At 41.7% G+C, this 26,293-nt stretch overlaps 1 protein-coding gene across 1 annotated transcript in view; it reads left to right on the forward strand.

The window, feature by feature from the left end:
• VPS13B (vacuolar protein sorting 13 homolog B) overlaps positions 1-26,293 on the forward strand; it is a 1,301,055-nt gene that overhangs the window by 1,091,756 nt on the left and 183,006 nt on the right. The window contains exons 30-31 of the mRNA XM_073632833.1: positions 7,087-7,283; positions 22,359-22,540. Of these exons, the coding sequence (XP_073488934.1) occupies positions 7,087-7,283; positions 22,359-22,540 (379 nt within the window). The remainder of the gene's footprint in view (positions 1-7,086; positions 7,284-22,358; positions 22,541-26,293) is intronic.

Here is a 26,293-nt window from a genome sequence, read left to right on the forward strand (position 1 = left end):
CAAATGTATGTAGCTTTTTTGGATACACAGCTTCTGAAAAAACTTCCAAAGCGGAGTACCCTCTCTTTTTTTTTCTTTGCTGAGCAGCCATGACATACTGAAAGGTGAATTAAAAATGACAAAGGTCAAAGAGTGTGATTTTGCAAGTAAGCCTCTGCTCTACTAGATTCATGTCTTCTAAACCAAGTCCTGTCATCACTCCTTCCCTCCAATGAGATTTTAAGTATAGATATGAGCTACTTGAACTACATCAAGAAAGTAACACATGGTTTTGGTATGTCTTGCATTGCAAAATTACAATCGAAGGGAAAAATCATAACATAAGACAAATCTGAGTTAATTTTCACATACACACACAATGCTTCATTTGGTATTGAATGTAAGCATTTTATTTTCTTTACTGAATATGCAGACCTATATAAATATGTTGCTAGTAGTTGTTTTCAGTGCCTAGGTTTTAGCAAGGTTTATTACCACCCACTGCATGAATCATACCGGTTTAGCAATCCATAGCAAAGCTAGGGTAACAAGATCCTGCACCCCCTTTTTTTCATTTTTATTCAAGGAAGCAGCAAAATAATACATAAAGGGAAAATCAGTCCTGTCCAGTGGCTGTTTAAAACGGGCACTTGTGTTTTTTTTCTATGTGTGAAGGTGAGACTACTTTCTGATTTTTGTATTGCTTTGATTTTTCTACCAGGATAAGTCCATTAATTAAAATTTGGGTTTTGAGCACAGGATCCTGTTTCCTCATTTATGCTAAAACATATACAGTCTGTTTAAATACTTTGTAAATTTGGATCTTCATCCAAAAAATATTGAACCGATTATACAGATGTCATCACCACTAAGCTAGAATATATTTTCCATGAAGTTTGAGATATCATCTTTTTGGAGATGGAAGTCAAAGGAAGGTTCCAACTCCTGAGAGGCTTTGATTGCTGGGGGTATGTGTTGTTCTGAAGACTAAGCGATGTGCCTGACAGGTGCTTCTTACAAAGCAACCAAAAAACCTGCAAGGATAATTAAATAAAGTTCTCCACACAGGCTAGGGTCGGAGATCGTTTTATGTAGCCGATTACTGACTCTAGTAAAAATCCTTTGTTTTCTTTCACCACAGAGATCTGTTTGCCATTTACTGCTATTTATTTAGCTTGGTGCGTACAATAGCTATTGGAATACATTTTGACATGCGACTTTTGTCAGCTCTGAATTACCCTAAAGATCAGTGTTATATTAAAAAATGCTCGTGCCGAGTTACAGCTGTGTTTGCCAAGATTCCCTCTTCTTTCAAAGACATGTGGACGTTTTGTTTTGCTTTAGTTGAATACATGGAAGAGTTGTGTTCGAAGGGATCTGGCGTCAGAACAGAAAAAAGAGAAGAAACACTTGCTCAACGTGTAAGCAGTTTATCCATCTTTCAGGAAGCCAGGCTTATAATCTCAGCGTGAACTGCTGTCCTGCACCTAATACAAAATGATATTGTGCTCTGCCTCCACATCTCTTAGGTGGCCTTTTTGAGAGAGATAACATGCTCACACTTCCTGTCTTCTCTGTACATCTAGTTGTACAGTAGTTGTTCCTGGAACAAGAACGATGTTCTCTCCAAGGCAAGCCCACCCTGCGAGAGCCACAATCTAAAGACGATTTACGTTCTTGATAGAAGGAAGGTTATTAATAAAAGCAATAACAAAACCAGTGACCTCCTCCAGGAATATGCTGCTGAGTTCTCCTAAACAATCCAGCTGTGTGTGCCTTTCCATATTTACTCTGATCAGAGTCTTCCTTGATCTTTGAACAGGTGGCGGAATCTTGGAACGTTCAGACAGAGTGATTATCAGTTGGTTCATTGTTACTTGTGTTATGACAAACTGCAGTCTGCAGCCTTGCTACTTTTCTCCCTGACCTTTGTGGTGAAAAGATCTTCCTAAAACAGTTACAGTTGTACATTTTTTTTATTGCTAGCAATGTGACCCACTGAACGTAGGTTTACAAAGACAAAAACAGTCAATTGTAGCATCATGATAAATGTATTTTTAGAAGTTACACCCATAATTAGTCCCGGTGCTTCTAAAACAAAGAGCATTATGTGAGTCAATATTTTTGGAATTAGTTGTGTTTTAATGTGATTAAGTTTAGTTGTCAATGGGGACTGTATTAGAAATATCTTCTGTGAAAAAGGTGACTGTTATACACAGTAAGTTCAGTATATACAAACTTGGAAAAAACAATTTCTCTTTCTCTTTCTCACTGTCTTTTTGTGGCACTAAAGCCCTTGTAGGGCCATTGGCTTTTGCCAGTAATTTCCCTCTCTGCCTTTTACTTTGTGTTTGTTTTTCTTACTTTGGGATGCACAACTGAGGCCTTCTCTAACTTCCAGCCTGGAGAACCTTTGGTTTTGTGGATTGTTTTCTTATTTGGAATAATTTAAGCAAATGGTTAAACTTTTGTTATTTTCCGCATCTCCTTCCAATTGTGTCAGGATCCATTTCTATAATATGGAAAACAGAATGCCTAATCGGCATCTCCATACTCCTCCTTAGAGTATCCCTATGTCAATTTCATCTACTGCTTTCCCAATCTTATACTGATCTCAAGATTGCACTTCTGAGTACTTATGGATCATCACCTTAGTCCAAACATGGACATGTAATGAAGTAATAATCTGCTGCTTGTCCACTCTGAAGCTGTTAAAGGAATCCATCACTGACTCGATCCTTCCCACAGCGTAATTGTGTTCTGCTGGCTGAGAGCCTTCCCTGCCAGCAGATTAGTGTTGCTGGCTTTAGCTGGCAGCACTAGTCATTTGGGAAAAACCTGACAGGCTGGTTGTACACAAGTCAGTCAATGAATCGACTTGTGTACAATACATGGATCACAATTCAGCCGGGCCCTACTGAACCAGCCGAACTTAAATCCATGTATGGCCGGCTTAGGCAATAATGGTGTCAAGCTGAAGAAGTGAACAGTTATGCAGTTTTAAGATTTGTAACTCTTAATAAGAGAAGAAAATTGTTTTATATAATCTTTAAAAATGTGGCTAAACTCTGTTTGGTGTAGGATATTCTACATTCTGTTGATATGGCATTGCTATAGAGGTGATTTTCTAATTGCACTGCTATTAATCCTTCTCTCGGAGTCTGATCATGTGTTGTGTAGAAAACAGAAGTTGACACCAGTTACTGGACCCTGAGACCACCTATACAAAGTACACAGTACTGCAATTCTAGTTGAGGTTTTAGCACTTCCTGCATTGCCTCTCCCTATGAATAAAATACATTTTTATTGCCATTGTGTTTCATTTAAAGAGATTACCTCTCACTTTGTCCCTGTGCAGATGTCACCAGGACAGAAGTGGAGAAACATGTCCTGATCAGTTCCACAGACAGCAAAAGTTTTTGGCTAGAAATGCACTTTAGGTCAAAGGATCTCATCAATTTTCTTAAATAGGGTAAACAAGAGATAGTAAACCGACCAGTCAATATTTGATGTATAATATAAGTTAAAAAGGTGACTAGGAATACACCCAAAACTTGAAGGTTAAGGATCTGAGTAGTCAAAAACAATGGAAAGCCAAAAAAGTTGCCATAAAATCTACATCAATATTTTACTTTAGATTAAGAATCCTCCTCTAGATGCATTAATTGTGATAACCAAAATCTTTCCCATTTTTGTCTCTTAGCTTACCATAATGCAGAACTTCTGCTATATCATTCTCTTTTTGAAATAGGCTGTTCACTTTGCGAGGGAATTGGCCCCAGCTTAGTGAATGAGGTGAAGCTCTGCTGACTTCTATCATCCGATTGCAATTATTCATTTATTTTCATTTCCCTTGCACGTGATTGGGTATTCTTTGCAAAGTGAAAGTGGGGCAGATTCCCTTGCAAAGTACAGCTTCCCACTTTGCCAATCTTTTGGCACTTCTTGTGAGTCTCATTACACATCCAGTCTTGTCTTTTCAATCATTTTTTTCACTCAGCTTTGTCATGTGGAAAACAGTACCTGGAGGCGGAACCATTAACCTTTACACATACTTGGCAGTCCAAATATAGATTGCTGGGTTTTACTAAGGAAACCCCCCTCATTATGCTCAGCAATAGTAATTTTATCAGTGGGCTTCCATATACTCTAGATGGCACTGTGCCAGTTCTTCCTCTCATGTAAACCTGATTTCCATTGCAGAAGAAATATAGATGGCAGAATATGTACCACCGTTTTTCAAAACCCCAACGATCTTTGCAAATCCACCCACTTCCTCCAAGAATATATGCTGTCCTTAAAAAATCAGAACATTTGGGAAGCAGGATTCGTCATTAATGTAAGCTGGCAGTGTTACGATGTTGCATCAAATGATAAGCAATGGATTACAGGGCTGCCTGGGTTCATTCAGAAGTCACACCAGTAATTACAAACTCCCAGCTAAAGTATTTTTTTTTTTTTTTAACAATATACTTCAAGAGCTACTGCATTTTTATTTAATAGACCACACATTGGATGAGAAATCTATATGTCATAATATGCATTATATCTATAATCAATGTAAATGCAGTATCTGTTGTTTTTTCATTTTTTATTTTGTATTGTACAAGAAGTTTTGGTTCAGGCCATCTGATTTTTGTCATTCTGAAAATGCTGACAAATCTGTCAACTGACTCCCAGCCAACACTCCGGACAACAGATAGATAGTTCTGGATTTCATCTCCTGTGTTGAGTAAGTCATCACTTTTCACATAGCACACACTCCATGTGCACAGCAGTCCTTAGGACTCATCTGTGTCATTAAATGATCATAAATTTCAGCTTAAGGCTATTTATCTGCATCTGCTTTCTGTATAGGAATTACATAATGATGAGGATTAAAAATCCCAGTCCATCATCTTAAACAATATCTAGATAAGCAAAATTATGTGTTAAATGAGCAGCTGTTCAAATAAATAAATTGACACAATTGACATTCTGCTTTTTTAATTGCAGTTGGATATCAGCTCTTCTGTGCCTATCAACCTCTACTATGTCATGTAGAAAGAGTACAACATGCTTACCATATGGGTGCTAGAAGTAATTTTTCTGATGGTTCAGACATACATGTCCAGCTGTATGGTACACTGTAATTGTATTCAGGGCTGGTTCTCTCCCAAATCGAATACAGGGGTGTGTGTGATTTGAAATGTGTTTTTGATGTGTTGCACTGTTTCTTCAAATACTTTTGGATTGCAACAGAATAAACATGTCAAAACATTTTTTTTTTAAATGTATTAATTTTTTTTGTTAACCCACTGGACAGATTTTGCTCTTTTTTCTGTTACAGTGAAGTGCAGAAAGTGGGGAAAAAAATCTCCAGTGAGTAAAAAGTAATAAAAACCAAAAAAAGTAATATGTAAGGCAAGTTCCAAGCCTGCCCCCACCTATAGAAATATCCCCCTACCTATAGAAATATAATTCTTTGTATCATTCTTAAATGTTTAAAATGATAGGAGATGAACAAACCTGTCATTCACAAATAGACACATTATACCAGTGGTTGGCAACCTGAAAGTTATGAAGGGCCTCAAATGTGGCTCCCAACATCTCCAGAGGGCCACACAATAGCATCACATTTGTGTGCCTCAGCGCCCCAAAATTTTGGTCCTTCTGCATTTTTTGAAGTGTATCACAATGCAAACTTAAGTTGGAGTACAATAACTCCCAGAATTGGTATCAGTAAGCGCAATAATAAACCCCAGTTTTGATGTCAGTGAGTGCAATAACCCCAGCATCAGTGTCAGTGAGCGCAATAATAAACCCCATGACTGGTGTCAGTTCGCTTACACTCCTCACATTGGTGGTCAGTGGTAGTGAGAGTTAACCCCAACCCCTCATTGGGGGTGAGGTTAACAACTTCCACTGGTCACTGGCAGTTGTATTTACCCCCTCTCCCTTCCCAGCATTGTTGTCACTGGCAGTGATATTTAACCCCCCTCCCTGTATTGTGGTCAGTGACAGCAAAAGTTAACCCCCCTCCCTGCACTGTGGTCAGTAGCAGTGAAAGTTAAAGTGATTGTAAAGTCTGTTTTTTTTCTATAAAAATAACAAACATGTTATACTTACCTGCCCTGGGCAGTGGATTTGCACAGAGTAGCCCAGATCCTCCTCTTCTCGGGTCCCTCTTCTGTGCTCCTGGCCCCTTTCTCCTATCGAGTTCCCCCACAGCAAGAAGCTTGCTATGGGGGCACCCAAGCCGAGTCACAGCTCCCTGTGTCCATTCAGACATGGAGCCGCGTCCCTGCCCCACCCCTCTCTCTCCTGATTGGCTAACTGACTTTGATTGACAGCAGCGGGATCCAATGGCACTGCTGCTGTGTCTCAGCCAATCAGGAGGGAGAGTCCCGGATGGCCAAGACATCGCTGGACAGAGATGGGGCTCAGGTAAGTATTAGGGGGCCAAAGGGGGTTGCTGCACACAGAAGGCTTTTTATCTTAATGCATATAATGCACTAAGATAAAAACCTTCTGACTTTACAACCCCTTTAACCCCATCCCCCTGTTGGTAATCACTTACCCATTACATGCTCCTGCGCCGCTCTCTATCCCCAGGCTGGGATTTTGCTTGTACTGTGGGCGGAGATAACAATCTCTCCCATTCAGTAGCAGGTGCTGGAACACAGAGCAAGTTGCAGCAATCCACTGTCACTCCACTTACTGTAAAGTGCCCAGCAGCCCACGGGCCGCATGCAGAGGGCCTGTGTGCCATGTGTTGGGCACCAGGGCATTAGACAGAGATGTCTTAGTGATTGGATAGATGAAGTTTTATATTGAGAGCCAAAGCTCTTCTGTTCAAACACAATGGGATGATTTGTCGTTATTCTTGATGAGCTAAATTATGTTTGAGACCCCCTTTGATTTCACTTCTTGCTTTGTTAAATATATTCCATTATGAGTCATCTAGCCTTTCTGACTCACTCCTAAATAATGATTTCTATGTATGGGTATTTTTCATACTTATTTGGAATACGTTGAGGTCTTTTAAAGCAAGTTGTGCGTGTTACTATATTTTCTTGCATTTTAAATTTTAAGCTGAAATATCTGAAGCTGTCTTTGCTTTTATAGATTCCTTGTAGCCTTGAGTACTGGGATGAGCTCCAGCGGTCATTTGTTGCCTTCCGTGAGTTCAGTTTGTCCGAGAGCAAACCATGTGAGCTTCAGCTGCCCAGCATCACCACGGTCAGTGATCAGAAGGAATTGGTAGCTTCAGACCTTTGGCGAATTGTATTGAATGGCAATGTCAGTGCCATGGATGATCAGAGGTAAATAGTGTTCCTTTCTTGGTCTTAACAGTGCAAGTGACACTAGTAAAATGAATGTTTTTCGATGTTTAATAATCCTTTAAATACCATTTTCTATTAATAATTTTTTAATTGCTTAAGTCATATTTGCTCATTATTTACTCCAGACTTTGTATCCGACTTGGTCCAAGCCCACGTATTTGCATCTCCCAATCCACTGAAATCAAGCATTCCAATTGTAGCTAGGTGGCTAATCTACATATTGCTATAATTAATACATTGTAAAAATGTAAAAGGCAGATCAAAAATTACATTAAAATGATTTTGTTTCTTTGCTCATGCAACAGGTTCACATTAATGGCAGCCATATTAGCAGGTGATACTTCTTTTTTTATTCCCTGCTACTTTGGTCAGGTGCCACAAGCAAATAAAAATAGCCAGTACTTTTTGTATGGAGAGCATTAACATACTCCCCTTCCTCCCATGTAATAGCACTGGTACTTGTTAATTGCTGCGTAGATGCCCAGCACTGTCCCATGGTTAAGAGAGTCCCCAGCCCTGTGTAAGCTGCCAAGAGATGTCTTTCAGTTTACTCTCTTTTCTTCCAGCAGATGGACAGAGCATCGGGGGAGAGTGATGATAATTATAAGTTGCCAGTGGGGCTGCTGTTAAAGAGAATTTGTTTTGTTCTGCACAAACAAAATCATCTTAGCCTTAGATACAGTATATAAGGGGTTGTTCCCAACCCTTATTGATGCAGTGCATATCGCCCTTCATTTCGAAGACCCAACATACTGTTATATGGGTCATTAAGAGATCAGGCAGCAGCTAATCTATTTTTTAGGACGGAGCATTTCCCCTATAAAAAGTACCTAACTGCTGGATGACCCTTGCTCAATGCCGATAATCCACGTTCACAGAGATACCACTAGAAGATTTAGAGGTATACTTCCCTTTGGGGACTTCACTCAAATTAAATTGAATTTTCTTAGATACTGGTTTGGGTTAACTGATTTGGCCCTCTGTCATGTGTTGCCATTCACTCTGGTCTTTCAAACCATATCAGACTGGATTAAACTTCATAAAGAGAATTTTTCCATTGATGGGGTAGGTCCTTGCATTATGGAGCAGTTGGAGCAAATGTCTTAGATCCTTATGCTTCAGCTGTGATGGTCTAACACAAGTCTCTAAATTCGTGTTCCACATAGGACTGATGCCTGTACAAATCCGTAAGGCACTCTGGATACATGCGTGGACCGCTTATGAGAAGAACTTATTTGTCTTTCCTTCAAGAGACCTTGAACTCCTGCTCATACCAGAGGTCCTGCAGCCATGAATCTGCTAATGCCTATGGCAAGCCTTTGGCATGAAGCTGTGCTCCCATATCTAGAAACAGGGAGACTGTTCACATAAATTAATGGGTCCCCAGATACTGGTCCTCATTGACTTTGGATGCTCATGATATATACCCCCTTTAGCTCATAGGCTGATTAATTCAAGATGGCATCTATTTCAGCTGCCCTGCTGCACGTTTTCTGTGCTACTACATATAGCTGTGTCTTTACTCCAACCTCCCCAGGTTCCTTGCATTTTCAGACCCCCTGTTACTGTCTTGACAGGAACCTGCTCTTAGGAGTTATTTTCTACAAGGGTATTCTTGCTCCTTCTCAGAAATTCTGAGAATTTCTGTGAAATTCTGTGATCTCAGTGCTGATTCTCAGAATTGCCTTTCCACAGAGGAACCTTATGAGGTGCAGATTCATTTACGACTAATTCACTGACTCCCTCCCCTAGCAGGGTCCTGACCCCTCAATGTGCTTTAAGGGCACTGGTAGTTGACAACACTGAACCCTTTTATTTGCCTTAGTGCATTTTTCTTTGTGTTCTCATTGTAGAACTCTTAGATGACCTTCCTTGAAAAGGGTCTGTTTGTTGGACTCTGATAGCTAGAATTCTCCCAAATGGGCCTAGCTCCTGCAAGTTTACACAAGCTGGAACCTTACATATCTAGTGTTGGTAACTAGATATTGATGGGGGGATACAGAGGTGAGCTGTGGATGGGGGGGATACAGAGGTGAGCTGTGGACTGGGGGATGCAGAAGTTATCTGTGGACGGGGGGGTATAGAGGTGAGCTGTGGATATGGGGGGATACAGAGGTGAGCTGTGGATGGGGGGGATACAGAGGTAAGCTGTGGATGGGGGAGGGGGGGACGGGGATACAGAGGTGAGCTGTGGATGGGGGGGATACAGAGGTGAAATGTGGATGGCGATACAGAGGTAATCAAAGAGGTGTGCAGAAGTGAGCAATAGATGGTTACTTTGGGAGTAGATGTGTAAGTACTTCCCCTTGTGCTGTTTCTGCGGAGCTGTGACCTGTGTGATACAAACACCTCAGCACTGCACAGTTTGCACTCCCAAGCCCTTTGTGTTATGCAATACTGAGTGCGGTACATGTCTCTGCAAGGGAGAGTGAGTTCCTGCACCTATTCTGAGAAAAAAAGCCCTGGCTGTCTGCCCCAACCAGTCCCCCCCGCTGCAGAAATGGGGGGGGGGGGCGTGAGGTAATTTTTTAATATTCTATAGTCATTTTATAAACAGAGAGGGAAACTCTCCCCAACAGGGACCCAGACAGTAATAAAAACCTGACAGGGGTTTTAACATTTACGCATTCAACCAAAATAAGTTATGACACACTCATTTCTGGGATTCACTGCAAAATTACTGCTTTTTGTTTTTCTCTTTTTAAGCTCTCTCCTTCAGTTAAGGCCTTTACATTCCAAAACTGCTTTAGGGAGAGCTTGTATTTCAGACAGGTCTGAATTTCCGTATAAACCACATAGGCCTCTGTCTGTGACTAGGTCCTGTGTCAGGGCATCTGGAATATACAGTACATGATTGTCTTAGATAAGTGACTTACTAAATAGCAATGAAAGGGTGCCAAAACAGGAGTCAGGATCTGGCAAAAATCGAGCCAACAATGGCAGTATCCATGTTTCTTTTTCGACAGTTTCACTTTATAGATGGCCCATCAGGGATGTGGTCAGTGGAATAATAAAGTAACTTCTTAGGTAGCCTCACCAGCCCGTAGGTTTCCTTTTACAGAACGACCAGACCCCAGCCAGTACTCTCATGTCATATATGCAGGGGTACTTCATGGCATTGGTAACATTGTTAAAAAATTGTAGATGGCTAATAGACTGCTGAATGTCGAAACAGAGCAAAATTATATAAAGAGAGTTAGAGCCCATTATACATTACTGGCCTGTACCACTGATTCTCCCTGAACATTGCATTCCGAGTTTTGCTTTGAACATGTCTTCCAATAAACTTTGGTTTCAAGGTCACTGCTGTGTAACGTTTGTCAAAAATATCCTGACTCGGCATAGCATTGCGGGAATCTCAGTAGTTGTTTTAAAAGGTCCTATTGGTATTGAGTAGGCTGCTTATATAGTAAACAACCAACAAGTTAATCCAGTTGGAAGCTATTTCGTAGACTCACTCCCAAAGCAGATATCAGTTGGACGCCCTTCTCCAGTTTCCCAGCCCTCGGTGGAGATCGAAGGAATTTTCTAGGCTTAGATTTTGTGCTGGAGCTTGGAATTGACAGTGAAATTTGTCAAGCAACCGCCCATCCACAGAGCTTTCTGCAGAGAACGGTTCAAATATCTGCTTTTCAGTATTCCTCTGCAATAGACTTGTTTGCTTTCACGCTGCTTCATCTGCAGAAGTAGTCAAAGATATCAAGAGAATCTGAGAAATCGGCAAAGTAGATCAAAAAATCAATAACATATTTAAACATCTGCTTTCCATTAATTGGGCAGAACTGGGACTGGTTTCTTGATGTTAATTGTAAAAGAATGCATCTCGTCATTGAGAAGCTAAGTGTTTTAGACAGGGTTAATTCTTCTGAGTTTGGGACCTCCACAAAATTACCTTTGTGGTTGACTTGGAACCATGGTAATGTGAATACTGTGGGAATGTTAAATGTTGCTAGTTGGAAGTCAGCATAGTGTTTCTTTGTCAATCCATTTGACGTTGCAATCTCAACTAGTGTGGCTTTCAAGGATGCTTTACTTTTTAAATTGTGACTTTTTAAGAACTACTTTTCATTTTACGCTCTATATCAAAGAGTTTTTGTAACTAAGTTAGGGCAGGGTGAGGCAATTGCAATAAATATAAATTTGCACATAAAATAAATCTCCGGTTACCTGGGGAAAAAGGCATCCCTTCAGACCTGTACCTGCTTCTGTTTTGTAGATACCAAGATAGGCCATCTGTGCACTTGCAGTAATCTTTACAATGAAGTGGGAATTGGAAGATTTTGCATTTACTGTAAGCAAACTGTGTTGATTTAATAATTCCTGGGAAATGCATGTTGGCAGGGGATTGTCTGTTGACAGACTGTTGTCCTAAAATCTGACTGTTAGTGCGCTCCTTCTGACAATTGTTGTCCAACTTTCGGCCAACAAATGTTGGATGACATGCTAGTAAATTTTCAGAGGACAACGGTCTGTTGTCTGTTTTTCATATGGTCAGTACACAAGTTCGTCACACAAAAGTCGAAAGTACAAACACGCATGCTCGGAATCAATGCTCACCAAACACTAAATTAGCAGAAGGGGCCCAAAGGGTGGCGCTCAAGAGCTGAAATTCCTTGTAGTACGTCACTGCGTTCGTGTTTGTTGACTGACAATTGTGTACCGTTAGTATGCAAGACAAGTTTCTGGCACACGCCCTTTGGACAAAAATCAGACGCTCCGTTGGTCAACAATCGGATCATGTGTACGAGGCTTAAGGGCTGAACCAATTGCAGTTCATATGAGCTGGAAAGGAACATTCTGACATAGGTGAAGAAGGAGATAAGAGGGATGACCTACTAAGTAATACCCTGCAAAACATCAAAGTCAAGTAGCCAGCCTTGCTCTACTTTCTAGCTTGGCTGTGTATATCTTAGGATTGGTTGGATAGAAATACAAATCTGTTCACAGAAAAAAATACCTCCATACATATATACATGCGCTGCTTGCCTGGAGTACATTTGCAGTGATTGCTTTTTTTTTCTTGAACCGAGTTTATTTAACTTTTATAAGAGACACAGGTGTTGATTTACTAAAACTGGAGAGTGTAAAATCTGGTGCAGATCTGCATAGAAACCAATCAGCTTCCAGGTTTTATTGTCAAAACTTAGTGGTAGTAAACCCACCTTTTCATCTTTTACCTACAGGTAAGCCTGTAATAAGGCTTACCTGTAGGTACTGTGAATATCTCCTGAACCTGCACTGTTTAGGAGATATTCAGAGTGCATGCAGCCGGTAAAGTCGCCAGCGCATGCGCTCTGAAGGTCCGGCATACCGTGCCAGACCTTCATAGCCTGTGCGTAAATGGCGGTTCCCGCATGCATGTGCGGGAGTTGTAGCCAGAGGCCGCAAATTCGTAAGGAAGACCATGTGCAGATGGAAGCTCTCTCAGCGGTGACAGTGCAACGCTGGAGGGCTTTGTTTAAGGTAAGTTTCTAATATAAGGGAAAAAAAAACAGCACATCCCTTAGTGAAAGCACCTCACAGTACACACATAAACACTGGTCAGGCACACATGTAACCCTTTGATTGCCCTACATGTTTAACCCCCTTTCCAGCCCGTGTCATTAGTACTGTGACAGTGTATATTTTTAGCAGTGATCACTGTATTGGTGTCACTGGTTCCCACAAAGTGTCAAAAGTGTCAAATTATCCTCGATACTATCACAATCCTGCTATAAGTCACTGATTGCCGCCATTACTAGTATAAATAAAAATTCCATTATATATCCCATAGTTTCTAGAGCAGGGGTCTCAAACGGGCGGCCCTCCAGCTGTTGCAAAACTACATGTCCCATGAGACATTGCAAGGCTGACAGTTACAAGCATGACTCCCACAGGCAGAGGCATGATGGGACTTGTAGTTTTCCAACAGCTGGAGGGCCACCAGTTTGAGACCCCTGTTCTAGAGGCTATAACTTTTGCGCAAATCAATCAATATACGTTTATTGGGGGGTTTTTTACCAAAAATATGTAGCAGAATACATATTGGCTGACATTTCTGAAGAAATTTTATTTATTTAAAAAAAAAATTTATTGGATATGTTTATAGCAGAAAAAAAAAATCTCCAAACCCTGGCCCGCGGGTGTGTTTTGTCCGGCCCCCAGCTTGCCCAGACTCTGCTAACACAGCACTGCTGATCTGCTGCTATCGGCAGTACATGTCTGGCAGGTGCAGGACAAAAAGCCACTCCCTGCACACCTTTCCATGCTGCCAGAGAATTGGCTGCTGTGCTAAGCTGAGGATTGGGCTGGTGGTAGGTGATGTCATCGGCGCGGCACCTCCTGGCTTCCCGCCCGCTGTTTAAATTAGGAATCCTTCCACCTTAGGGCCTGCATGTGTAGCAGTGGGCGAGAGTCGGGAGGTGCAGGAGAGCTGAAGTCGGCTTGTACAGGCAAGCATCAACTGGGCAAAAAATCTGCACACATACATGTACAGGAGATTCTGCTGGGGACACTGATAATGGAGACATCTATGCTGGGGACACTAATAATGAGGAAATCTATGCTGGGAACACTGATAATCTATGCTCGGGGTACTGATAATGGGGACATCTATGCTGGGGGTACTGATAATGGGGACATCTATGCTGGGGGTACTGATAATGGGGACAACTATTCTGGGGACACTGATAATGGGGACAACTCTGCTGGGGACACTGATAATGGGGACAACTCTGCTGGGGACACTGATGATGGGGAAAACTCTACTGGGGACACTGGTGATGGGGAAAACTCTACTGGGGACACTGATAATGGGGGACACTCTGCTGGGGACACTGATAATGGGGACACTGATAATGGGGAAAACTGCTAGGGACACTGATAATGGGGACAACTATGCTGGGGACACTGATAACGGGGACTCTGATAATGGGGAAAACTCTGCTTTTCTTTAAAAGGAAAACTTCAGATACAAGTACTTACTTGGGTTTTAAGTTTAGGAATCTTACTTTTAGCAATCTCAACCATGCCACCCACAAAATCATATTAGATTGTTTTCCATGAATTATGGAAAGTGATTTGCACCTTATTATCACTTTTTTTCTTTGATCTTTTATTGTAAGTGCCCCAGGAAACAGGGCAATTTAGTATTTTTTATATTTTTTTTATTTCAGAATGTTTAACTTCAGGATGACATCTCCATGAAATGTGTAATTTTTTTTTTTAAGACCTTCATTTATCATGTAAATGACCCCACTTTACATGCACAGTGATATCTAACTCATTCTAAACACCCTTCTGTGGGGGAAGAGCATATTTCACATCCCAGCTAATTTGAACAGCGCTTGCAAGTAAACACTTCACCACGGAGTAATCTCTGTGTTTTAACTAAGGACGTAAGTGTGAGAACATAAACAGCATTCCCAAACTGTGCAGTACTTTAATGATGGTTAAATGTGATTTAAATTGATGCTTGTGTTTGTTCTGGCCTGGTGTGATGGTTTGCAGAGGGATGATTATATGGCAACCAAAGGCTGCATTTTGAGTCTCGGGGTCAAGAATTGATATTGACTTGAGTACATTTATTAAAGAGAGTGATTTCCATGCAATATAAAATCACTTTTCCCCCTGCTGATCATTTTTGGCTAGGAGATTCAGATCATGGAGGGACAACAATGTCATGGTTTGACCCTCAGCTTTGTGTGGTCCATAGCAGTACTGGCAACAACAGATTAGCTTATATTTTTTAAAGTTCAGCAAGTAATATGTCTTGGAAGTGAGTTTGGGAAGCACAGGAATTGGTGAGAACCTTAAAGGGTAAGTTCACCTTTGTACACTTTTTTTTTTTTCTAAATTCCAGCTCCATTATGCACCAATATAGTATTCATGTACTTTTTTTGCAAAAATATCAATGCTTTCCATTAAATCTGCAGTCACTTACATTTCTTGTCCTAATCCACGTTTCCATTAGTAATGTTTTTCTTCCTTACAGATGGTAGGTCATGACACAGGAAGCAGTTGACCAGCTGACCTCATTAGCACACACCCTGCATCATCCACCCACCCATTCCCAGGTTTTTTAACCTGTTCATATCCGTGCTATAGCCGAAAGACGGCTACAGCGCAGATCTGCTTTGCCGGGAGGCTGTCTATTGATGTCCTCCCCTTTCAAAGCTGACCACACCCCCTGAAGGGGGCACGCGGCGCATGCTGTCATCACCCGAGTCAATGAGACTCGGGTGATCACAGATCCGAGTAAGGGGCTGATCCCGGACCGTACCACGTGATCAGCTGTCAGACAATGATAGCTGATCACGTGATGTAAACAGAAGCTCGGTAATCTTTTTTTTTTTCTTCTCACGCTGACAGTGTGAGAAGAAAAAAAGCCGATCGCCGGCTTCTGTTTGCAGGGACATCGGTCCCGAAGAGGAAGAGCCTCTGTGCCCACCAGTACCACCTGCCAATGCCAGCAGTCAGTGCCCACAGTACATCAGTTCCATCTATCAGTGCCCACAAGTGCCACTTATCAATGCCCACCAGTGGTGCCAATCAGTGCCTCATCAGTGCCACCTAGCAGTGCTGCCTATCAGTGTCGCCTACCAGTGCCGATCAGTGCCCATCACTGCCACCCATCAGTGCCAGCTATCGGTGCCCTTCATTCTCATCTATCAATGCCCTTCAGTGCCACCTATTAGTGCACACCAGTGCCGCCTATCAGTGCCCATCAGTGCAACCTATCAGTGCCCATCAGTGTAGCCTCATCAGCGTACATTAATGAAGGAGAAAAATTACCTGTTTGCAAAATGTATTAACAAAATATAAAACGGTTTTGTATTTTTTTTTTTTTAAGTCATCTTTTTTAATTTTTTTAACAAAAAATGAAAACCCAGAGGTGATCAAACACCACCAAAAGAAACTTCTATTTGTGGGGAAAAAAATAATAAAACACCCATGCGATCCGATTCTGCTGCTGACCAAAAAAATGGTTCTGTGTGAGTTTGGTCCAAATGTGATGCGATTTCAGCCATACTATATGTATGGCTGAAATCGCATCACACAGAGATTGCATGTGATTTGCACTGCAATGCGGTGTGAATCACATCCGATCTCGGACAACACTGCAGCGAGAATCGGCACTCAGGCTCCATTCACATTTGTATCTTGATTTTCCTGTGACACGCATAGGGCAGCCCGTTGATTTCAGTTGGCTGCACTACATGTGGTTAATGGGACATTTTGGCATTTTTTGGGTTGCGTGTTTGTTACTGTGCATTTTGCAGCATTTGCCCCTCGTTTTTTCACATGGCAAAATGTGTGTTTGCTTCTGTGTTTGTTGTGCCGTTAACAATTAATGGCACTGAAAGCGCAACTAGTAATTTTAGGTGTATAAACATGGCCATACACAATACATAATACGCAATCTGATTGTATATTGTGTATTTAATGAGAAGGGTGATCACTGATTGCATTTCATTTAAAAAACGTGCAGCAGGGAATGGGTGGGTGGATGATGTAGGGTGTGTGCTAATGAGGTCAGCTGGTCAACTCCTTCCTGTGTCATGACCTAAAGTCTGATCAGGAAGAAAGACATTACTAATGGAAATGTCTGGAAACATGGATTAGGGCAAGAAAAGTAAGTGACTGTAGATTTGATGGAAAGCTTTGATATTTTAGCAAAAAAAGGAAAATTAATGCTATATTGGTGCATAGGGGAGCTGGACCAATATAGCGTGTCCAATCACGGCTGATCACGCTGTCAATGGGAAGAGCCGTTGATCGGCTTTTCCTCACTCACGTCTGACAGACGTGAGTAGAGGAGAGCCGATCGGCGGTTCTCCTGACAGGGGGGGTCAGCTCAGCCCCCCCTCAGATCACCACACTGGACCACCAGGGATCGCTACTAGGACCACCAGGGTCAACATGTGGATGGCCAGGTATGTACCCCACGGCCATTCACATGTGCCCAATCTGTGCCAATCAGTGCCCACAAATGGGCACTGATTGGCACCATTATGTTCCAGATCTGCCCAGCAATGCCCCCAATATATTTTATCAGTGCCACCTGTCATTGCTCATCGGTGCCACCTGTCATTGCCCATCGGTGCCACCTGTCATTGCCCATCGGTGCCACCTGTCATTGCCCATCAGTGTCCACCTATAAGTGCCCATCAGTGCCACACATCAGTGCCACCCATAAGTACCCATCAGTGCCGCCTATGAGTGCCTATAAGTGCCGCATACCAGTGCCACCTATCAGTGCCACCTATCGGTGCCCATCAGTGCCGCCTATTGGTGCCCATCATCAGTGCCCGTCAGTGCCACCTCATCAGTGCCACCTCATTGGTGCCACCTCATCGGTGCCCATCAGTGCCTGTCAGTGCAGCCATATCAGTGCCCGTCATTGAAGGAGAAAACTTACTTATTTACAAAAAATTTTAACAGAAACAAAGAAAAACTTGTTTTTTTTTCGAAATTTTCGGTCTTTTTTTATTTGTTGCGCAAAAAATAAAAACCGCAGAGGTGATCAAATACCACCAAAAGAAAGCTCTATTTGTGGGAACAAAATGAAAAAAAAATTGTTTGGGTACAGTGTAGCATGACCGCGCAATTGTCATTCAAATTTGCGACAGCGCTGAAAGCTGAAAATTGGCCTGGGCGGGAAGGTGTCTAAGTGCCTGGTATTGAAGTGGTTAACTTGTAAACACCAAATGTCAAAAATAGGCTTAGTCATGAAAGGGTTAAGGTATTAGAAGTTATGGGATTCGGGCCGCAATTTAGAAAATGGATCTATATGCTATATAGGAACCCCAAAGTGGCCATTAGACTGGGGTCGACGGTATCTGATTTCTTTGCAGTGGGCAGGGGCACTAGACAGGGTTGCCCGTTGTCCCTATTCCTTTTCGCCTTGGTAATGGAGCCCCTGGCCACCGCTCTGAGATCTTCTGGGGATGTGCAGGCAATAAAAGTAGGAACAATTCATGAGACCTTGGCTTTATATGCAGACGACATGCTCCTGTTTCTCAATGACCCGGTGGACTCCCTAAAGGCGGTTCTGGCAATTTTAGATGAATTTGCCTCATTTTCAGGGCTAAAGGTAAACTGGAGCAAGTCCCCCATCCTGCCATTGGACACAAAAGCCAAAGAGAGAGCTGACCCAGGTCTGCCATTGCAATAGGTGGAGTCTCTCAAATATCTGGGGGTGAAAATTACTGCAAATGTGCATGATTACCTTCCTCTAAATCTACTTCCGTTGCTGACCTTCCTCAAAGGTATAGGCAAGGATCAAATTACCATTATCCTTAATAGGAAGAATCAGCTTACTTAAAATGAAAGTCCTTCCAGTAATCTTATACTTCCTCAGACATGCGCCCGTGTGGATACCAAAGTCATACTTCAAACAGATGGAAGGGATTGTTGGTTCGTTCCTCTGGGCACCTAAACTCCCTAGAATAGGAATTAAAGTGCTCCAGGAACCAGGGGATCAGGGAGGTTTGGCACTGCCGGATTGGCATAAATACTACCTGGCAGGTCAAATGGTATTTGCCTGTAGGTGGTTGCTGTCAGATGACGGAGACGCGGCCCCAGTATTGGAGGCAGCCCATCTTGGATCTTATGAAAGCTTGCGCCTGGCATTGTTCAGGGGTATCAAATCCGACTTGCCAATAACATTGACGATGATGGCCACTATTAAAGCGTGGGGACTAGCCATAAAATTAGCATCTCCTAGTTATCAGGGGATCTCCCCATCTACCCCAATATGGATGAATCACACGTTGCCTCAGTTCTATAACTTACCAGATCCTATGATTTGTGCAGTCAAGGGTGTAAAAACGCTTAAAGACATTACCTCCTTTGGGGACCTTCTGACTTTTCCCCAACTAAAGTCCATACATGACCTACCAAATTCCTACCTCTTTCGTTTTTTTCAACTCCGACACGCATACCAGACACAGTTTAGAGAGTTGAGGGTAGAATCCCTGCCCTCGACACTTGAATCCCTGCTGTCAGTGGAGGACTTGACTAAAACTCTCTCATCAGCATACAAAGAATTAAAAAAAAAAACTCCAAAGGCAGTGACTAACTGTATAAATAAATGGGAAACGGACGTTCTTGACATACAGGGAGAGGATTGGGATGACCTATGGACCCAACCCTTTAGACACTTAGTGTCGGCAAGGGATAGACTGATACAATTTAAATTTTTACATAGAAGCTATTATACGCCGGCTAGACTTGCTAAGATATATGGTAATGACTTGGCAGAGTGCTGGAGTTGTTCCTTCTCTCCAGCAAATGTTGAGAATATTTTCTGGCTATGCCCGCACGTTCAAGGTTTTTGGAAAGAGGTCACATTGTGCATTTGGGATCTTCTGTCGATACCCATCCCAATGACAGTAAGGGTGTGCTTGTTGGGATTGGTGGAGGAGGTGGTTCCAACAAGGGCACTGAGAACACTACTCACTATCCTTTCGTTCTATGGTAAAAAAGCCATACTACTTAAATGGAAAAACACAAATGCCCCTGATATTAGTTTCTGGAAAAGGTTGATTAACTCCGTGTTGCCCTACTATAAAACCACATACAGGACTAGGGGATCTGGGAAAAAAATTGATAAAGCGTGGAGGGCCTGGTTTGAGTGTGACAATACAGTGGGTTAAGAGATGAACACCCAAGGATCTCTTATCATTATAAAGTGACACCGGGGGGGGCAAAACACAAGTTACTGTAAATGTATTAGGGCAATACACATACTGGCTAGTCAAAGGTATGGAGAGTGTCTATTCAAAAAAAGCAGTACCAAGGCTTTTGAAATATAGCTCCCATCTTTAGTGTGGACAGCTGAAGCCCACCTGAAGCCTCCCTATCTCGCACATGCGCATATAGTACAAAGCGCTGTGCAATGCTACAAGTGGCAGATGCCCATTGACTCCTGGGATTGAAGATACTCATGTCTCAGGAGCCAATGGGCAGGAGGACATGATGAACCTTGCCGCGGTGAGGTACAGCACAAGCGAAGGATTCAGCATAAGTATAAATTATTTACATTGCTTCCAAACAAATGTCAGAAACTGATCACGAACGCAGAGAGAAGTTTAAAAAAATGCCTGGAACTCTGCTTTAAGGTCCTTGTTCAGTCACCTCCTATTATGGCATGGCAATACTCTTTTTCCTTTTTCCCAGTTGTACTTTTTTCTGTAATCCTGTCATATGGGCTTTCAATGGATACTAAAAGTGAGTGACTGTTTGACCACATATTACATAGGCATGTACCACTGATGTCGTCATCATCATCAAGATATCCTCTATGCACCCATCACTTGATTGCATGCATGTAGCCAGTTAATGGCTGCTAAGAGGCTACAGAACATCAGCAGGACTCAGATGCAGCAAAGGTTAAAAGTCAGATTGAAAATAATTATTTTATTTAAAAAAATGGCAATAAAACGCAGTGCTTTTTCAAAATAAGTTTTGAGTTTAAATGTATCTTACCTTTTTTTTGTCTCCATTTAGTTAGAGTTTAACTGCGTATTAATTGTCTCCATGGTCTGCATCCCAGTACTGTAATAGCATCTTTTGCTCTTTTTTTTTCCTTTGATTGCTCTATGTGAGTTAAGCTAAAATAGGTGTTGAGCAATTTCATCTCTTGTTGCCTCATTTACAACATGCTGAAATCCGTGTGCTGCCAACACACACAAGAAGTGATTTCCATCAAATCAAATGGTTAAATTACTCAGTAGCAAGACATTAAAATGAAATGTTTTATCTGTTACCTAAAGGACTCCCCAACAATGTTGGTAAGCTGTTGGCTACTGGCTTTTAAAGTAAATCTAACCCCTAATTGGATAACTTTTCGTTTTCTAAAACCCTTTGTATCAAACAGTTGCTATATTTCTTTTTCCATAAAATATAATTTCATCCTTTTTTTCAACCATTTTAGGATCTCAGTGCGCTGATTCAGCCTCTTTCTGTCTACATGCAGTCTCTCCAGCAATGGCTTAACATTATTGCTCTGGATCAGCTTCTTGGTAGTGACATTTTTCCAATTTTCAAATTGTGTTGGCATGACTGCTTGTAGTCTCCACTAGGAATACTTGTGACAAAGTGTCAACTCAAGTGTCAAAGGTGCACAATTGGGATATAGTTGTCATCCAATAACCGAAAGTGCCTGAACAAGGACTTTGGTTGCAGGATCGCCTGTTATCCCTTTAATATAACTTATGGATTCAAAAAGCTTGAAAACAACTTAAAAGGCTAGTGTCATTTGACCCACTTCCTATGAGCCCAGGGCAACAAAGCTCTGCCCATCAACCTGGACTCAAATGAGAATGCTGCAGAAAACGGTGCCTTGGCATCAGCCCAGGTTTAGGCTTTAATCTAGTCAGTAGTTCTACATTAAAGAGCTTCTTGCTATAATAAGAGAATCACTATTATTAGTTTTTGTGTTGCTAATAGACTGACCCTTTGCATGGAACAGGGTTGGCTGAACAAAAGAATTCCTAATTTTTTTTAGTTCCAACATATTTTTCTTTTTTAAGATTTTTTTTTTTCCTTTTACCAGTTTTCACATGGGATGCTCTGACCGCTGTATAATTTTTTTTTTATCTTAAAAAGTATCTGCTCTCCTTGGTATTTATTTCTTAACTTCTTCATGTTTATTTCCATGCCTTTAGTATTACTGCGACAAAAAATATTATATGTTATTACCGTTCATTTCAAAGCGTCAACATCTGATTTTCCTTTTTAATTTTATTTTTCTTAAATTAGTAAATTAATTACAGCTGCATTTTTTTCTGGTTCAGATTTTTTTGCTTCTATCTTTTTTGGCTCGTTAACTATAACATTTGTATTTATAAATAGGAAAGAATAACAGTATTCGGATATAATTACACAACTGAATGCCACTTTTTCCAGATAAATATTTATGCAAATTCTAATGGTCAGATGTGAAATCAAATATAATTATTTTGGCTGTGTGTCTTGAAAATATTTTGTCCAGTTGACCATCTGCACTTATCATATAACATTTTATAATCTTGGCATTGTTTAGTTAAAAAAAAAATTGGTTTCCCACAGCTCTGAAAGTGAATCCGGCTCTCAAAGTGCTTGTGACCAGCTTGTTACTCCAACAGCACTTGCAGCTTGTACGAGGGTGGACTCCTGTTTCACACCGTGGTTGGTTCCATCGTTTGGAGTGTCCGTTCAGTTTGCACACCTGGAGCTACACTTGTGTCATCATGTGGATCAGTTAGGCTCAGGTACATGTTTATAACTGATTGTAAATAGACATTTTACTGGCTTATGGAACAATGGCATGAACTGAGTTTTCAGACAGACGTGGCAATTAACAAGCCATTCTATGTCATGTCAATGTAATAAAGCTGAATATTGAATTTTTCATCACTCACACATTAGCATCCAGGGACCTCTGTCTTTTAAATTTGTGTATGACTAGCGCTGGAGGAATTAAAATCCTCTAACGTGGACCATTGCAGGCACGTGTATTTGAATGGAAGGGGCAGGCCAGAAATGATAAGGCTTGGAAGGAAATTGTTAGATGATGCTGGACAACCTAAAAATAGCACCATACAAAGGCTACCAAACACAAATCATATGTTATTGGACATATATATACAAAAAGGTACAGCACAAGCCCCCCCCCCCAAAGAAAAGCAGAAAACACTCTAATTGGATCCTGGATCCGCAGAATTCTATTTTCTCTAAACTGACCACTCCTAAATGTACATCGTAATGGCACCGTTATAAAATGATTACATGCATTTTGCAATGTCCTCATATATATGCAGGTTTGACAGTGCCAGTGTGAATGACACCTTTAAAGAATAAGTTTACCTTTGGGAACCTGTTTTTAGGCTGCCCCTCCCCCCCTTCACCATAATAGCTGTCACTTTTTTAAATCAGCGTAGGAATGCAGGGCTCCACCCACATGACCATGTCATTCATTTACATAGCTCTGTGTGTAGATGAACTACAAACCCCGACATCCTTTGTGGCTGTCAGCTTGTAGTTCTCAATGAACTACCATGGCGCTGTGGGACTGCGTTAGCTGGCAGTAATTCTTTCCAGCACAGCACAGGTCACCGCATGCCGGTCAATAGAACTCTATGAAATGTCACATTTGAAAACCAAAAAAAAGAAAAACCTTCAAAGTGTGCGATGCACTGATATCATGAACACAACACTGATCCAGCCAGACTGCACCGCACACCACCCACTGCATTGCAGTGCAGCTGCTGGTGTGAATGAGCCCAAACCCACATTTTCATTTTCTCCCTCTATACCAACATCGTCCCCACACTTCTAAAACATGCCTCAAACTATTAACAACATACAAAGCCATTCACAACTCTGGTCCAAGCTACTTCGTGATCCTGATCTCAAAATAATACCCAAACCGTCCTCTTTTCTTTTACAAAGATCTCCTGCTTTCTAGCTCCCATGCTTACCGCATGGATTTCCCCACAGCCTCCCCCTTCCTCTGGGACTCCTTATCCCAGTCTGTCCAGCTATCTCCTACTCTCTACACTGTAAGGCAATCCCAGAAAACTCTCTTCAGGAAATCCTATCCCTCCTCCACCTGATAAATTATATTTTTACTCTCTGCATCCGCTCATCCCACACATATTACCCTTTTTTTTATTACACTTTTTACCTCACTTGTCCCTCCCTTTTGGATTGTAAGCTCTCATTAGCAAGGCCCTCTCAACCCTCTTGTGTATAATTGGGTAATAACTCTGCTTCATTTTGTCAAGTGCTGCGCAAACTGTTGGTGCTATATAATAATAATGTTTGGTTTCCCTAAAGAAAGCCTAATGAAAATAATTCCCTTTCTACATGTAAAAGGCACATGTTCAGAGGATTCACATGTTTTATGCATTTTAGGGCTCGAATCAGCTAGTGCACAACCAAAAGCCTGGTGTCAGCTGACGTCACAGAGCCTCTCCAAGCTTTGGATTGATTCTGACCATATTTTCGTGATCCACTGAGCTGCCTGATTGACAGCAGGCTCCAGCTTTCAGTGTGTGGCTGGGAGCCGAAGCCAGCGGTGCCTTCGCTCTCTCCACGCTGGAGGGGCAGAACAGAGAGCAGCGACTGCTAATTACTCTCCACTTGGAGCGGACTCAGAAATGAGTAATCGGTCATGTGATCACTCCATTCTCAGTCTGAGAGTAGATATGGGACAGCTGCTGCATCACACCAATGCTGCAGCATTGAAGTCAGTATGTACAGTATGTTCACTTTTTTCCAAGTCATTACTTTCCCTTTAAAGATCTTTTCTTCTACTGGTCTTTATGAATCCAGTGGCATAACTAGCAAATCTGCACAACTTTTTCTGTTAGGCAGAGATGTACTGTTGCCTGACAGCATCAACATTATTTTAGTGCTGGGCGCACCTTGTTACCACAGATCCTACAAGACAGCCCGTGTGACACAGACACTGCTGGACAGTGTCCAAAGCACAAGGCACTCTTCTCTTTGTGTTGAGTAAGCAGACACCAAGCTCCTGTCTTAAACAGTATGCAATACAGCAATATTTCTTGATCAGTCTCCCCCACACTGCAGCACCCAAAATACCCTGCAGGACTCCCCCCAACAGAGGTCTTCAGCAGAACACAAGGTATAGACAGGCCTCTTTCTGCACAGCTAGTGATGACTTATTTCCTAGACTCAGCAATGCTGAATTGGCTTGTGTCAGTAAGTAACTCCTGCACATTTGATGGCTCTCAAATTATAAAAATAAACCAAATAAATCAAATGGTGATCCATGGGTTGCTGCATGCACAAATATGTGTTCAAACTATTCATAAATAGAATATAATAAGTGTGCTGCACTACCAATCTCAATTTTTTTTAATGTGCAACATAATACAAAACAACTGAGTACCGCCTTATTAATATTAATGTCCTTCACATATTTCAAGTGTTAGATAATCAGTTCATGATATTGACAGTTAATCAAAAGTGCATAACTGTGAAATCTTCATAACATTCTAAACCACTTCTTCCCAATCACCACGCTCAGTGCTCTCACCTTAATGGTGTGATATACACGCATGTAACTTCACATCCAGCATGGTTCTCTCAGTATCTTATGCTAGAGTCCTCCGTGAACCTGTAGTGTGGCCTCTCAATCACTAGGATGTTCAAATTCTGTTAGATGTTCCTCCAGGGTAATAGGGTGTTGGTCCCTTTAAGAATGTCTTACATCAGACAGCGAAGTCTGTTTACACGTGGCCGTCCATATTGCTCAGCAGGGTCTTCCCGTGTCCACTCAGCATGGATGTGACATCCGTCCCACTCAGCTCTGATCAGCAGGGGAACTGCTCACATATCCCCTGCTGATTGGAGCGGACACTGCTCCATGTGAATGATGCCTAGGGATACAATAACAATAATACAGTGGTCTGGTGGTCATAGGAAATATTGTTCCACTTCTACCCGGTCCCTCCCTATTATTTCTGTAGTGCTCACTCTAGCACACCTTTCATCTTCATCAATACAACTGTCACTCACATCTCTGCCTCTCATCCTTTCACAACACGTGCAGTTTTGTCGGTAACAGCTCCAGTCCGCGCATCTTCACTCTGCTGGGCCGCATTTCTTCCTCCATTTCCTTCCACTCTGCCAATTTGGCAGAACATCTCTTTTCCAATTTTATTTATCACCATACCAAACACTCTGCAGCTCTGAAAAGTGACCTCACCAGTCTTCAGCTTTGTTGATCCTCATTTTGCAACTTTATAAATAAATTCAAAAACTGCCAGCCATCAACCTGAAAAGTAAAAAGTTACCTTTTTTGTTTTTTAAAGGATCAGAATTTAGTATGGCCATGATAAATGGCCATTTCTCCCATTTATCATGTGGCTGTCACTGATGCAGAGAGACACAAAGAAATTCACAGTTATATCAAACTGCTCTGTTATATCAGGCATCAAACTGCTCTGGGTTTCTGGTTTAGGAGATCAGCTACCTAACAACACTCACAGCTT

This window comes from Aquarana catesbeiana, linkage group LG05 (genome assembly GCF_042186555.1).
Source record: "Aquarana catesbeiana isolate 2022-GZ linkage group LG05, ASM4218655v1, whole genome shotgun sequence".
NCBI lineage: Eukaryota > Metazoa > Chordata > Amphibia > Anura > Ranidae > Aquarana > Aquarana catesbeiana.